The sequence below is a fragment of the Chamaea fasciata genome, unplaced genomic scaffold, assembly GCF_029207755.1.
Source record: "Chamaea fasciata isolate MVZ Bird 193981 ecotype frontalis unplaced genomic scaffold, bChaFas1.0.hap1 SCAF_2, whole genome shotgun sequence".
NCBI classification, from domain to species: domain Eukaryota; kingdom Metazoa; phylum Chordata; class Aves; order Passeriformes; family Sylviidae; genus Chamaea; species Chamaea fasciata.
In genome coordinates, this window is record NW_027094087.1 from 48,232,558 (window position 1) to 48,249,435 (window position 16,878).

The following is a 16,878-nucleotide window of genomic DNA, read 5'->3' on the forward strand; positions in this document are numbered from 1 at the left end:
CTTTTATTTTTCTTCTTTTTGCTGGCTTCCTTCTTTAAGGCATTGCAGAATAAAACTGCAACAGGAAAAATTCCCATAGACGTGGGCTACTAAATTTACTGATGGCTTTACTAGGCATCATGAGGATTAGGGTGTGATGACAGTCATCTTTGTTTGTTTGCTTATTTATGTCATTTTGTCATTTGTTAGTTCAGAAATTGATGTGTTTTTGGAGGATGTCTCATTGCTGCATGTGTCCTCCAGTCTTTGAGGGGGAGGATGAACAACCAAAAATTTTGTTAAAATAAATAACTTGGAACTGAACAGTCATTTTTATGATTTAAAGAGGCCTGACTTCTTAAGTCAAATGTGTTCTGTTGTCTTTCCACACAAAAACTACTGTACAATACCAGACCCAGAATGAAAACACAGGGTCCTTCCAATAATGTGTCAGGCTTCATAACAATTTCATCTTCATTTTCTCTTCATTATAGTACATTCCTTAATTTTAAATCTTCTTGTGAATTGCAAGGGTTGTCTTTTTCCTTAAAAATTTTTTTTCTATTTCATCATATTTGTTCATGAAATAGTGAGCTTTATGTCATGAAACTGAACTTTCCCTCCTATCCAAATTCCACAGTCCATTGCATTAAATGGTAATGATGCAAAATAAGATCAATTTGTGTGAGTTAGTTGATTGTTAGGGAGGTAATATTGCAATTTAATTCATTGCACTTTATGCAGTTTGGTCCCCATTCAGTAAATGTCTGAGTAGTCCCAAAAGGGCATCGCTCAAGTGTTTAAAATCACAACACTGCTTAAAGGACTTTACTGAACTGAAGCCTCTTTCTCAATGACTGCACATAATTTTGATCTGCATAAACTCAGGAAATAATCATAATCAGCTATTTGATAATAATATTATTTTTTAGGCAGAACTATTTTTTTTTCAAATTAATATTTAAAATATCACTGTCAGCTTGAATTTTCACCGATTGACTTGCTTGTTTAAGAGTGTTGCAACTTACAGAGTCTTGTTTAGAACAGGCAGCCCTGAACCTTAAAAGGAAACATTTTTCTCTATAAATTTCCTTCCCATGTTGATGCAGGATTGAGGGCTTTCCCTAGGTAAAGTACCCAAACCTGCATCTGAATACTTCTGGGGAGACCTTTCTTGCTGTGTAAGGCCCCTCTTGCCTCTGGAGGACCATGGCAGGAGCAGCTGTGGATGTGGTCCTGCATTTGCCAGAGAGGAACCTGGCTAGACTTAGGAAGGCAGCAAGGGATTATTGCAATCAAGGAAAAGGCATGCAGTCTACTGGAAAATATATAAAGTAAATAAATGGAAAAGGGGTGGAAAACTAATTGTCATTTTTATACATGAAAGAAATCAAGTGATCTTTTTATCAGTTCTTCAGCCTAACAAATGGTTACACGATTTACTTCATGTACTTAGCTTTATGTGACTGTGTGCGGGATCAGAACTGAAAGACTGATAAATATAAAATGTTTGGTCCATTTGACTGTGTCCTTTTTAAAATGTGAACTCACAGGCAATACTCATCAGGCTATTCCCAAAATATAGTTTCAAATAATTCAAGTAGATTCAAAAAGTAGCAATATGGGCTTAGAATAAAAGTTTAAAATGTATGCTGATAAAGGTGTCACATTTTTTGTGTAAAGCAAGGGTTTGCTCAAATCTACTCACCATTATGGTTATGTATATACAGCGAAGAATCTAAAATCTTTAACATAAGTTTTGCAATTGAACCACTGGTAGTAACTGTGCTTCTAATACTTTTAAATATCATTTAAAAAATCCTTTAAAATTTCTTTCAAGCTTTTTCTTTGCATATCACTGCTCTACTGGTATTGAGGAGTGTGTATATGTGGACTTACAAAAACAAATTCTTAAATTAGCAAATGCATGAAAAATATCTTAATACTGAAAAGACTGACTGCCATTTCCATGCTTCTGCTCTTATCTCCAAGTGAACAAGCAATATAATGCTTATTTCAAGTTTTTACTATATTTTTACATCAAAATATTTCCGGAGCTAACTTTGATCCGGTGTTAGCATATGAATAGTTTCTTATCAAGCAAGCTGATCCTATGTCTGATTTCAGGGTGAGAGCATGGACAACTTCAATTGGGGAGTTCGCAGACGGTCCCTGGACAGCCTGGACAAGTGTGACATGCAGCTGATGGAAGAGAACCAGCTCTCAGGGAGCACACCCAGCCTGAACAAAATGAACCACGAGGACTCAGATGAGTCATCAGAGGAGGAGGACCTGACCACCAGCCAAATCTTGGAGAACTCAGACCTAGTAAGTTGCAAAGTTGAAATTTAGGAAAAGATAGGGTGGTGGGTTTAAATAAGGTGGGCTTTTAGTTTCCACTGCCCAGGTGCAATCTAATGCGCTAAAATTGGTGGGTGCATTTTCCCTTATTTGCAAAGGTAAAAAGGAATTTTAATGCAAAGTTTGAAACACAGGAATCATCAGATCTTATTATTTGCCTTTTTTACTATGGGACAATTTTTGACAGTTGGCCAGTGGTAAATCTTTCTAATGTATTTAATGCTTAAAGAAGTAGAACAAGACTCCAGGTTGGTAAACGGTGTCAGATTTTCATTGTTCACTTCTGGGATGCTTTCAATAAAATTTTTGTGACAGAAATGTTGAAAGAATTGTGTCTATATACAAACTAAGAGAGCCACTGTCACTGCACTTTAAGATACTGTCTGCTTTGCATGTTCATAAAAGCAGTGTGTGGTGCGGTAGCTGTATACTCAGTTCTTTTGTGCTTTTGTTGTCTTTTAACAGATTATAAATCTTTCCCCATCTGAGGATGCAAATCATATTGACTCACTTTCTACATCTTGTGAGACAACCTCGGCAGACCCTCATCATTTTAACATGGGAACATCCGGCTTTGATGTGTCTTTGCCTGGTATGAATAATCTCCAGGTGTCTGAAGGACCCAAGGTGAATACATTTTTTCTTTCTTTTCCAACTGGTCTGTATTTTATGTGACACTGTCACAATTTTTTTTGCTTACACTTTCATAAAGAGTTTGATCTGTGAAAGCAAGTACATTCTGGCTTCCTCTGTCTATTGGCATTGTACAATACATTAATGCACAACTGCACTTTAAAACCATTGCCTTTCTACTTATACTTTCTTCATTAAGAGATTTTATTTATTGTTTCTTAAATATGTTGCACTGCATGTGCACCAAAATACTACAAGGTCATCAGAAGACAAGTTCATTAACTGGCTACAAGTTAAAACTCCAAGGCAGTATTCTTCTGTTCTTCATGCTGAATTAAAGAGCGATATGCCAGCTCATGTGGTGGGTGTATGAGTGTATTCTCTGAAATATTTTTGTATGTGGGGACCTTTTGTACAGTTGTGTGCCCTGGATTCAGTACTTGCCTTTTGGCAGACATGCAGAGATTTTAAATTCATGACCACAATATTAAACCATCCTGGGGGTGGAAGGCAAGATTTGTAAGGATACAACAACCATGTTCAGCCCAGTGTATTTCAGAGAATTGTATCAGAAGATGAAGACAGAGCAAGGTTGGTAAATCATTATCAAAATGGGGATGGTTTCTTTAATTTTCTGTTCTACAGTACTTGCTTATGAGACATGAGGTGAACCTAGGCCTTTCAGTGTCTCTCCAGAAATATAATCTGATGTTAGAGGGTGTGTGTGAATTAGTGGCTTGATGATACTGTTGGCTTCTGTCAGTAAAGCTTCTCTGTCATGTCTAAATTGTGTGACTTCTGCAGAAAGAGGAGTGTATGAGACTGGGGCAGAGGAAAAATACATCTTCTATAATCGTTGGCTTTGCTTCTTGTCCTTGCTCTCTTCAAATGCAACCACACAAAAAATTGATACTGCTAGCACTGCATGTTTCAGAAGTAATGGAAAGGTATACTGAAAAGGTCATAGAAATGGAGGTTGGAATTGTGCTGAATATTGAACAAATTCTGTCAGAAACCACTGCAATAGGAAGAAAGGACGGGAGGTGGGAAGTGTTTGTAGGGATAGGAAAGGAGGGGAACCTCTCCAAACAGTGGCTGTGGAGAAGGTAAACTCATTATCATTTGTCAAAACAACTGTTGGTAGACAAGTAACCACATAACAACCATAAACAGCAGAAGTTGGCAGAATTTCAGTTCAGGAAGCAGCAGTCAGAACAGACACATTTGCAGGTGGTAACTGCAGCTGATCTCATGCATCCAGCTGCAGTAGCTGTTGGTGTGTACATTAGGAACTGAAAATCACAGCTTAGCAGCTCAATATATGTCTGGGGGTTTGGAATCCTTATTGTCAAAATCTCTTTAATGTCCCATGTGGCAATATTGATCAAAAATTAAAAGCTTTGGAATAAGTAAGTAAGTGAAGAATGTAAAATCAGAGCAGTTTCTTGTGGAATTGACAGGCAAATTCAGCTAGCCCTGGTACAGGTTTGATATTGGTGTAAAATATAGCCCAGGTTACAACTGTTACAAAGATAATTGAATTGTTAAACACAGAATGCCTTATTGGTGGGGTTTTTTTGCCTCAAAGGTATTTTCTTCTAGTGTGCATACTTCTGTATTCTTACTCAAAATGATTTGGAGTCAATGTAAAGAAGAAATTATCCAGTTTTTAGTCAGAAAACTAGAAATTTACACCTAATTAGTTTTTAATTAATTTCATAACACAAAATCTGAGCTCTTTACTGTTCTCTTTTTCTCTGAATTCTTCTTTTGAGAGAGCTGATGAGGTGTCATCAATGCAAAGGAAATTTTTTTGCTTCTTTAGTGATTTACAGAATGTTTAGTTGTTGCATCATAAGCAAAACCAAAAATATCTCAACCTTTAAATAGATATAGCAATTGAGAGAAACAGACTGTTTATGTAGCCTCTTCCTAGATGCTTCAATGCCATAATCCAGATATTATTGTTAACAGCACTAAATTAGCTAAACTTACTTTCTATTAAAGATAGCGGGATAATTCTATGAGGGTTACAAAAATTCAGATGATGCTATATTATGTATTTTTCAAGTTACCTAAACTCACATATTTCTGGAAGTGTACTACAATCCTCCGTGAATATTCAAAGTTCACTTTTCTATTTTGCTTTTGGGGCATCATGTTAGACTCCAGTGGGTGGGAGGTGTTTGCTTCCTCTTCCTTCCTCCCTTGCTCTAGCCTGTCAAAATGTGTTTTCCTCCTACCAACTGTCATTGCAGTGAAGAAACTGCAGTGGTTCTTCCAAGCTAATATTTAATATTTGAAAGTGGTTACTACTAATTACTTCTTGAATAAGCATGAAACATTTACACTTTTTACGAGGTGTTTTGGTTCCTATTCTGATAATTCTACCATATAGCTTCCACTTCCCTTTTCAAGATGGTTTGGGCTCTGATTCATTTAATTCACCCTGAACTCAGGAATATTCCTATCTCTTTTGCTTAGAAAACAAAGCAAACAAAAAGATTATTCTGCTTAATTTCTGACCCTGTCCCCTCTGTTACAAGTCTTGTTTAATTTTTACAAATACAAATCTCCATAGTTAAACTGTAGGGTCCAAGCAGACTTGATGAACTGCTGAGGGGCACTTTTCTCATTTGATTCCACTTGCCACAGATTTCCCTCCCTATTAATTCCCAACACATGTCTGTACATGCACATGGGCATATGTGCACAAAGGTTTGAGCAACCCACTGCAGTCATCCCTACAGGAACTGCCTTGGATGCTATGGATGAGGCAGAAAAAAGCCAAAAGATTAAAACTGAAACAAAACTTGTTCAGACTAAATGTGTGAGAGAAATTGGAATGTTTCAAAAAGAAATCATGAGCTTTAGGTACTGATAGATGAAAAAGGAAGGAAATGAAGCATAATCTTTTTAATGGCCTGTTAAAATGTTTGGATTTTTCTTGAATGTAAATGACATGCTAAAATTAATTCCCAGTTCTAAACATGCACATAGTCTTCCAGACAGTAATTATTTTCAATATATTGAGAGGCTTTAGTACAGTCTTGGACACTATAAAGTGTTAAGTGACAAGGACAGACGGTAACAAGAACCCTATTGTTTTTTCTGAAAAATTATTTCCTTGCTATGTTGCCACATGCATTGGAATCTGGAATTCTTTGCTAGACAAGTTCAAAAAATGCTTTAAAAATAATGTTAATCCAAGACAAAAAGTTGAGCAGATACAGTATTTTTGAAGAAGTATAAGTTGTTCCATGTAATTTATAACCTGTGGCTTTATATGTGTGCAGTTTAACATGTTGTCAGGTGGGTTTTTTTTCATTAAATGCTTTCTATTTATTAGAGGAATTAACTTACTAATTTGCTGTTTTCTAAGACATCATCATTCACTCCCCTAGGCTGAAGCTGTACCTGAAGAACAAGATATAGCAGTCCATGAGGATGACCTTTCAGGGTCTACAAATGAACTCCCTGGAGCCTTTGAATGCAGTGATAGCCTTAGTCTGGATATGACAGAAACTGAAGAGAAAGCAGACAAGCTGGAACAATTTGCTCTTGCTAGGTACTTCGATGCACTGTTATTCACACAAGTTCTTTTACAATGTACAATAAAATGATTAAAAGGTGGTAGTTAATGGAATGGATGTTTTAGCCACAGGAGTTGCAAAATTCTCATGAGTTTGGAGCAATGAGAAGACAACGCCCTATTTACCTGCATAATTATCACTCAACTGAAAAAAAAAAAAAAAAAGAAAAAACAAAACCAAGCTTTTCATTCTAGGAAAAAAAGATACAATATTTACGTACATCTATGTAGCTAGGCATTATGTATATAATATGCTTGATTAAAATAAAAGGAAGGATTTTTAAAGATTTGGAGTAATGGAGATATTACTTAGGTACCTATTCAACAGATGAGATGTGTATTCATCCTTCTGATTTCTCATGAAAGAAAGTCTCAGTATTGTTAAAAATCCCAGCTATATGCTCTTAGGGTTGCTTGTGAGCATGGCTCGACACCAGTATATGTTATAAAAAGGCTTTCAGATTTTTTTACATGCCATCTGGAGCTCTTTCAGGTTTTGGGTGCTGAGTTAGACTGCAGTTAGCCTAGGGAGAGGGAGAGAGAGAAAGCTTTACTCTCCTGTGAAGTTTCGGCCTTCTTCTGCAAAATGATGGTACAAGAAAACAATTCAAGTGTTCTAAGATGGAGGAAGATAGAGGATAATGGCCTGAAGATAGGAATTCTGATTTGGAGGATTTTCTCATTGTAGCCAACATCTTGTCAACCTTCAAAAGTAATTTGAAAATTCATTAATGTTTTTAGGAAGGTGCTGTAATTGTTCCTGTGATTTTATCTCTCTGCTATAGCATATTTTATCTGCCACCTTCTTGGTACTCTTCTTTCATCGCCTTTTTCTGTTTTCTCCTTCAGTTTTGGAGACGTTGATCGAAATAGCTCCCCTCCTCCTTCACCATTTTTCTCTGCCATCCTTGCTGCATTTCAGCCAGCAGCATGTGATGATGCAGAGGAAGCCTGGCGTAGTCACATCAACCAGCTCATGTGCGACTCCGATGGTTCCTGTGCAGTTTATACATTTCATGTGTTCTCTTCCCTGTTTAAGGTGAGAAAATAAGCTTAAGATACAAAGTCATAATTTCTGTGTGTGGCAATTAGTATTTCTTGATAGCAGCCCCAGTAATGAACTAGTAGATATATAACCCTTGTAATTTTGCATACTGCAGAATTGCTGTACTACATTTTCATGCAGCACTGTATTCTGTGACCAGTTTTGTCAAGAAAATGCTGTGTATCACATACTTGCAGGTTTGAAGGTCGTGTTGCAAAATATGGATCCACTTTAAAGAGTGTTTTCTTCATTACTTTACAGATTGCAGGAACAGTAACTGCAAGACACACGGAAATAACCCTTTTAATCTCAAACTATTGTTAACCTGTTATTTTATGGAAAACTCTTGAAATCTGAGCATATCCATGTAAATGTCTGCATAATTAAATGGTTCATCTGAATAGAAATACCCAGCTGCCATCATGTAACATAAATTACAGAAATTGAGTCTGAAGACTAGAAATACATTTCTCCTTTCTAAAACTGTGTGCTTGCGAAGATATGAATCTCGCAAAAAGATAAGAAAAGAAAGAGTCAAATGTATGAGGTGTTCTAAGGAATGATTGTCTGGTTTTACCTGTAATTAGTTAGAAAGCCTTTTTAAATTGTTTCTCCTGCAGCTGCAGGATGTTTAGCATGCTCCAGCAGTGATAGCAGTGTCAGGTAACTTTCTGCAGAGTTTCAGTACCTATGATCTCAGAGAACACAACGTTTAATTAACAAGGGGTACCCTGCTAATAAATACGCAGTTCCAAGATGTTTTTGTACATCTAAGACTAACCTGATATGAAAGAAGCATCCTATAGTAAGAATCTCTTCTTCGTCATGTTTCCTCTGTGCTCCACTAGAGTTGAATGTCTCCTCTACCTGCACGTTGTTCTCCTTTAAACATTATGCCACTGTAAATATGGGTGTCTTATAGGCATTCTTGTAAACACTGATAAATAACCATTTTGAAGAAAAAAAAACCCAGTGCTGACTTGAGTGTTTATTCATGATGTCAGCTTTTCTGTCTTAACCTCAGTCCTAGAGGTTAATAGCCCTGTCTGAGTGTTTAGAGACTTATTTGTCCTTGATTGTCCTCTTTGAAGAGGTGAAAAGGAACTGGTGCCATACTTCTGAAGACTAAATAAATAATACAGTGTCGTGAAAGACCTAAACATTACTTGCAAAGTATCTGTTTAACTCCAAATCCTAGTATGCACACACTTCATTTGCTGTTGTGCATGCCCTATATTCAGAAGATATCCTACTTATTTTTGTCAGTTGGTATTGGAGGAGAGAGAAAAAGGCGTTAATAATATCAACAAGTCACAATTTTCAGCTGGAGTCACTGCCTTATTTTTAGTTTATAAGAATAACTTTGTTCTTCTTTTCAATGTTAAAACATAAGAGTATTATTTCCACTTCTTTTTTTTCTAAGATCCCAACTTGTCTGGAATTGTATTTTGTTTGCACTATTAAACTCTATTACTCATCTGCCAACTTTGACTTTTGACCCTCATTAACAGGAAATTTCAGAAACAAGTCGTGGATGTGCTAAGCTTGCAATGCAAAGTACTGCCAAAATACTTGACTGTGAAACAAAATCCTTGTTTGGAGTAGCTTGTCAACTAAATACTTGGTGAAGTGAAAGAAGTGCATTTTCCAGGGCACGTACATTTCAGTCCTGTATCAAGTTAATGGTATCTTGGATGTTTGCCCACAACATACTACACTTGTTTAAAATTCCTGAAATTATTTAAGTACTTTTCCTGTAAATGAGTCAGAGGTCAGAGATCTCTGGATTATTTTTACTTCTGCCTCTTTGTATTCCATCAAATTAACTATCTTTCAGCAAACCAGACAGCTGCAAGACAAGTAGATTTCAGGTCTAGCAAGTACCCTCCACAATCAAGCCCTTTTGTTATGTAAAGTCCTCTTCCCGGGAGAGGAAACCTGAGGTTAAGAAGAAAACTTTCTGAGATTATTTTTTTTTTTATTTACATGGACACAAAGCACAGTGACTATATGCAGGTATATATTTGTTCATAATATGCTGACAGCTGGCATTACTATTCACAGTAATCCCATTTCATAAAATATATACTGCATTCAGACCTTGCTTGATAGATTTCAGCCCCTGTAGTCTGCACCCAGAAGGACATAGCTGAGAGGATAATTTATTATAGAACTGTTAGTCCATGTAATCGCAAAATAAATATATGTAGTGAAATATTTATTACACATAGATAGCAAAGTACAGTCTCTCACTGTTTCACACTTAATAATTTAAAACACTCTTCAAGGCCATTATCATCTTAGCTGTAGATTGATTGTTGCTTTTATGATATCTGAAAATGAAAGGATTAGAGGAAGAATATCTGTTACTTTTTCTGTAATCTGTCTCCTTCACTTCTTCAGATCTGCAGAATCAATTGCTGTTCCCCAGGAGGGCATTGCAGCAACTAAACAGGTTACCCAAAGCCTTGAGGAAGCTCTGACCTTGGAGATTTTACACTCAGTTAGTTTAAAGCGCATCTGATACAATCTGGGGTTAGCAATAGTCCCACTTGAAGGTTGCATCAGATGTTCTCCAGAGGTTCTTTTCAACCAATGTCTCTTGGATTCTCTTTCACAGTCTGTCATTTTAAATTTCCTTCCACTTCTTTGTTCTCAGCTAGGTCCTTTCTGTTGGTTAAGCTCAAATCTAGATCTCTCTGGTTTGTTGGGAGAGTTACCAGCAGCAGTTGCATGAAGATTTGGCGGAATCTTTCTTTCCAGAAGACATCACAGTAGTAAATCTCCAGTTGTCACCAAGCCCTATGATTCAGATGATTCTGCTAGTGGCTTCTAAAACTGATTGTTTACCTGGTTTGTTGCTAATGAGCGATAACCCCTTGCCTCTAACAGACTCAGTGCAGCAGAGAATCTGTATCATGTGCTGAGTGAGGTGTGTAGCACTTTATTTCTTTGTTGAAGTAAGATGGTGGAAACAGTAAAGCCAGGATCAGTCTGCCTGGTCCTAACTGTGCTCAGATGGGCAGTTGAGATGGTCGGGAGAGAGCTTCACAAATAAGTAGTTATGAAATTGATTGGTACAGGAAGTCTGACCATTTTATAAATCATTGATAGTGTATAGCCTATGTACAGCTTGAGGGCCTATTTAGCATTTAAAGAAAATCATTCAATCCAACAGTTTGCATTATCAATAAAGTCTGAGTTCATCTTACCTGATTTTAGGTACTTAACTTCCCTGCACCAGTGCAGGAGCAGTAACAGGCTACTTCTGTGTCTGTCATCGAGACCGGCATTTGGGAAGTGCCTCTCTCCAGTGAGGCATACTTATGGTACAGGTCCTAACCTACATTCCTCAGAGAAATATCTTTGGTAACTTGGAATGGATAATATAAAAATGTTGCATATATTTATTTTTAAAAATACTCTCATGTTGCTCTCAACTGCTGAGCACTAGGCCTTAGTGTGATATATTTGGGCAGTGAAAACTGATGGGTATTTATGAAGATCATTGTTTCAGCTAGTGCAAGTTTAATATATTATTTTTATTCATTTTTCACTTTATATATTAGTCACTGAAGAGCACTAGAATGTTTCTGGAAGACTAGACTGGTTTAGGACCCAAAACATTATAAAAATCTGCTGACAAGAATAATTCCTGGATGCAGTGCAGTGTTTCTGGAATCTTCCCAAGCAGCAGTAAAGTTTTAGTAAGAAGGTTCTTCCCACAGGGGAAAACAAAAGGTTTTTTCTGATTTTTCTGTGCTGCTGTTTGGCATAAGTGTGTCCATTATATTATGTAATTAGCCAGTTGACAGGAATATTAACAAAACAATGCCTGGAATGGGCAGAAAAAGTATTGTGCTGATCAACTCTGTTAACCCTGTAGAGACAAGAGAAAAAAGCTGCCTGTGGCTAAAAGGCTTGTAAAGATTGATTCATCTTTACAGGAAAGAATATATTTCAGTAGGAGATTATGATGAACTCTGTAATTAGTTTCACAGCTGCCCAGCTGTACACTGTCTCCAGAATAATGACTGTTATTCACTATCCTAGAGCAGACATTCAGTTCTCCTCAGGGAGACAAACAAAAACAACCATGCCATTTGTTTACAAAGGAAAGAAGCTCATACTTGAGTAAATAATGTACTAAACTGTATTTTGCTTTCCAGAATATTCAGAAACGATTCTGCTTCCTGACGTGTGATGCAGCTAGTTACTTGGGAGACAACTTGAGAGGAATAGGCTCCAAGTTTGTGAGGTCTTCTCAGATGTTAACATCATGTTCAGAATGTCCCACCCTCTTTGTAGATGCAGAAACAGTGAGTATATTCCTTTCAAAAGGCATGTACTTCATTACAGTGTGTTATTTTACTGGCTGTTTCACTTCTGAGCAACTCCTGAACATATATGTCAAAAAAGAATTCTCCTCCTATCTTACATATTTTATCTCCTATTCAGAAGCATATTTCCATTCATTTTCTGTATTATTTCGTTAGGTCAGTAGTGACAGATGGGCAGTATAAAATCATAGACTCACAGAACAGTTACGATGTGTTGAACCTGTGTGCCAAACCCCAATATAAAACAGATGCTTGCTGGACCCAGTTGGCTCCACAAATGAAAAAGAAGCAACTATTTTTTACGTAGTTCGGCATGAAATATGGTAATATGTGTAGTGGTTTCATTTGAGTCAACTGTGATGTGAGCTGGATGATGCTGGCTGAAGATGAGTCAGCCTGTGCCCAGGTGGCCAAGGTGGCCATTGGCATCCTGGCTTGTATCAGCAGTGGTGTCAGGGATCCTAACCCTGTACTTGGCACTGGTGAGGCCACACCTCAAATTCTGTGCTCAGTTCTGGGCCACTCACTACAGGAAGGACATTGAGGTGCTGGAGTGTGTCCAGAGAAGGGAAACAGAGCTGGTGAAGGGTCTGGAGCACAAGTCCTGTGAGGAATGGCTGAGGGAGCTGGGGGTGTTTAGCCTGGAGAAAAGGAGCCTCCGGAGAGACCTTATTGCTCTCTACAACTGCCTGAAAGGAGGGTGTAGCCAGGGTGGCAGGTGGCCTTTTCTCCCTGGCAACCAGCGACAGGACAAGAGGGAACAGCATCAGGTTGTGCCAGAGGAGGTTCAGGTTAGATATCAGGAAAAGTTTCTTCACTGAAAGAGTGTTAAGTATTGGAACAGGATGCCCTTTCCTATACTGTGTACCAATATTTGCATTCTTTTATAGTGACATTTACAGACCCTTTGATTTCATTTCTCCAGCTGCTCTCTTGTGGCCTTCTTGAAAAGCTGAAGTTCAGTGTTCTAGAGCTGCAGGAGTACCTGGACACATACAACAACAGGAAAGAGGCAACACTCTCGGTATGCTGAATAATGCTCTTGGTCTTGTCTGTATACTTAGGCTATGTCAGGAAACTGTACATCCACTCAGATCTGTTTAACATTCAGTAGAAAAACATGTTTCAGATACTGGATTCATTGAATGTTTCTTCCTGGACATGTGAACTAAAAAGTAGCTATTGTATCCCTTAATATTAGAAACAATGGTATCTTTAATATCCCTGGTCTCTCTCCTATTTATTCATTAATTTTCTTAATTCATGCAATTGAAATACTAATAGAAATCAAGACTACACTTTTTAAATTACAGTCAAATCAAATTGTCAAAGTCCATAGTAATAAAAAATGCAATTCCAAATTTTTATTTACCTTATGTGCTGTGAAACTAAAATACTGCTTATCTTTCTTTGAATCAAACCATAGATCTTAGTCATATTTTCTTTAATTTCTTTCTGAAAACAGTGGCTTGCAAACTGCAAAGCAACGTTTGCTGGGGGCTCACGAGATGGAGTTATTACCTGCCAGCCAGGGGACTCTGAAGAGAAGGTAATGAATGGCCAGTATTATTTCTCTCCCACAAGGTGACATATGTGTGATACATCTAGTTCTTGAACCCATGAGAGCCTGCTCTACTTCCTCCTTGATTCTCTGCTGGGCTTGGGCATAATCCAGTTTTCACACTTCAGGCCTGAAGCTATTATTGTTGCCTGAGTCCTGGCCACTGGAAATGGGAAGTATTCACAGGAGGTACTTCTGCTGTCCTACTACGGAAAAGAAGCAGAGCTGACCCTAACCCTGTGCTCTCCCGTTCAGAAAGACGTTGCAGCAGCAGTTTTCCACAGTGTCTCTGAAAATCAGTCCTGCTGTACTCTCCTTCCATGTTACTCCCATTTTATCTTTGTCTGTTACAGTCTCCCTCTGCCAAACAGCAAAAATTGCCTGGTTGAAATATGCTTAGATCAGCAGTTACAAAACAGTGACTGTAAAATGGCCAGCAAAATTATTTATGCTGTAGGCAAATATTTAGAGCTAAGGCAAAATATCTCCTAATCAATTTTTAACAAAAAGCTCATACACACATGTACATGTATATTTATTTGTTTGCGTTTCTTGATTCCAGTTAAGGAATCGTATTTTCAGACACTAATACCATCAGCAGTTAATACTGTTATTTGATATACTAAGTATATGTTATTTGATGTACTAAGTATAGGCAACAGATGATATCTTGGTGATGTATAATGAGTTAAGGAATGTTATTTTGTTGGGCTTTTTCCTTTTGGAAGACAGACAGTGGAAGGATGGGAAAAAGAGGGGGCTGGACAGAATTAGCCAAAATTGGGAAGCAAGCAAACAGCATATAGAAAAAAGTGACATTTCCTCTTCCTATGTATTTTAACTTATAAAAGAGAATTGTGACATATTCAGAACACAGACTTGCCTGTTGTAACCATTTTTTTCAAATATTTTTTTTTATTCTTATATTGGTTTCAGTTTGTCTGTCTTCTCCTTCAAGTCACTTCATTTTCTTCTGTCTTTATCCTAACCTCTGTTTCCCGTCTCTACGTATTTGTCTTCTTGTCTTTGAACTCCCTTGATTTTTGGTTTTTTATGCCATTTTCCAAGAATCCCAAATCCTTGCCACCCCTGCATTTTGGCTTCCTTGACCTTATTAGCAAATCTGATTTTCTAATAAATCCTCTGGCTGCAATCACAGGCGGTGGGAAAATTGTTCAATCTTCCCCCACCTAGCACTGGCACCAGCAAAAGTTAGGTACTTTGCAGGGCATTTAAATAATATGCTGTCTCTTCTGTAATTGTGATGGTGTGCAAGGAAGTTACAAATGAGCTATTCTCAAGTCTAAAAAAGGAGACCTGGAATACATACCACTGCATCAAGTGGCACTGCTGGGATGCGCATGGGCATTCCGTTCCCTCTGATGCACAAACTCCCTACACAGTGACTTCAGACTGCAGTGTTACATACCTTGCTGTAAGACAGCTTAATTTAGCCTCTTCATCTCTTTTTTGGAAATGCATAGAATGGGATGGAGAATTACACATCTTGCTGATCAACTGCATTGTTTCTTTTTTGAAAAAGTAAAAAAGGTAATGCTAAGGAGAAGGAATAACTCAGCTCATATAGCTGGCCTAAACACATCTAAAAGTCAGTAAATGTCATGTTCCAACTGTGTGGGTTTTTATAATTAGGTGTTCTCTGTTTTGGAATTAAATGTGTGTTTTGTGAAGCCAGGGCTGGCATTTATACTCCTTATCAGACTGAAAAGAAGGGTTTCTCATTCCTTCAGGAGTCCCTGGTTTTTCCCCAGCTTTATTCATTCAGGCCAAAATCCATTATTCCTTGGAAGTTGACAGGACAAACAGGCATATTTCTTTTCTTCCCCTACTCATTCACCTCAATAGAAGCAGCTTTTCCCAAAGGAACAATCTGTTTATTCAATGAAAGTGTAATGGGAGGAAGAGGCCAGGGAAACTGAGGAAATGCAATTAGGAAGGGACAAGGAAGAATTACTCCTAGACTGGAGTTTTGTTTTCTTATCTTTCCTCTCCACTTCTCCCTCAACATAAAAGACTAATGAATCTAATAATTGTAGGGAGAAAAGAATCTGTCTTACAGTGATAGTCACAAGGGAACCTGCCCAAACTCCTAAACTCATTGAGGTTTAGTCTAGGGCCCGAAATCCTGCTGAAAACTGCTGTCGTAAAAAAAATTGTTCAGCCAAGCACAAAACCAGGCTCCTCCTGGAAAAGGTTCAGAATTAATTGTAAGGAAGAAAAAGCAACAGCTTGCTCTACAGAAGGCAGAAATCTTAGATTGTTAAACTCTCCACCTGGTAAAAAGCTTGAGGGGAAAACAGACCCCTTTACAGATGAGACCGATGTGAGACAAATTCAGCATTGTCACGAGTGGTTGCATCACAAATGCCTTCTGATGCTGGTAACTAATTTGGGACAGTTTCTCTCATCAGATCTTATTTCAAAATAATTGCACATGATTTGTTGACGATTGTCACTGTTACTGAAAATGGGCAAAGGCAAAAATTGCTTATTCTGACATTAAAGAAGCTTGAAATAGAAGTTGTTTAGGTCAGCTGCTAGAGCTAGCAACTTCTCTGAAATCGGGTAAAAGCTTCATGTCCCAGAATGTCTTTCCCCTGCCTTATTATTGCAACAGATTACATGATTTGGATGCGTGTGATTTCTAAGCTTTGATGCTACTTCAAGCAACAGAATCTCAGTGACATAGGAGTCAATTTATAGACAAAAGATAACTGCACGTGCCATTGTGTTGTCTGTCCAGGTCTTAGTCTTAGATGAGTACAGATATCAGTACATTCTTCAGCCTTATTAAGAAAGGAGTTTTGTTAAATCCAGTCCAAGACTGGGTTGGTTTGTTTCTTTGCTCTTCTGGAAAAACTGTATTTGGAAGATCCTCTTTTTCTTGTCAAATAATGCTGCTAATTCAAATAAGTATTTATTTCCCAGTGAGACATTCAGTTTACTCTGTAAGTCCAAAGTCAGTATATGCCTTTCTCAAACCTTCTTCACCACAAGGTAATGGGTGTGGGCTTTGCAAACTCAGACTGTTAATGGATATTTAAAACATGCTGCACCCCATAAAAATTTACCCCCAGAAATCAGAATATACCTGCTGCTCTGAGTTTCCCTGTGGCTAAAGGTCCAATCGCTCTAGGCCACCAATAAGGCTGGAGGAGTACCCATTGGAACCACAGTCATCTGGAGCTGAGTTGAGATACAGTAAAGCTCAAGGCACAGTCAGACCACTGTTAAGCTAGAAATTCTTAATAGTCAATTATCTGACTGTTGTTTGACAGATCCATGGCTAGACAATGAGGTAAAACTGGCCCAGGTAGGCAGCTTTTCTAAAGGAGGAACACAGCTG

General features: G+C 37.8%; 1 protein-coding gene across 8 annotated transcripts in view; it reads left to right on the forward strand.

The window, feature by feature from the left end:
• Positions 1-16,878, forward strand: part of FRY (FRY microtubule binding protein) — a 177,553-nt gene that overhangs the window by 150,892 nt on the left and 9,783 nt on the right. For all 8 annotated transcript variants that reach the window (XM_066175979.1, XM_066175971.1, XM_066175974.1 and 5 more), the window contains exons 52-58: positions 2,107-2,307; positions 2,806-2,967; positions 6,378-6,541; positions 7,415-7,604; positions 11,780-11,929; positions 12,876-12,974; positions 13,416-13,499. In XM_066175979.1, the coding sequence (XP_066032076.1) occupies positions 2,107-2,307; positions 2,806-2,967; positions 6,378-6,541; positions 7,415-7,604; positions 11,780-11,929; positions 12,876-12,974; positions 13,416-13,499 (1,050 nt within the window). The remainder of the gene's footprint in view (positions 1-2,106; positions 2,308-2,805; positions 2,968-6,377; positions 6,542-7,414; positions 7,605-11,779; positions 11,930-12,875; positions 12,975-13,415; positions 13,500-16,878) is intronic.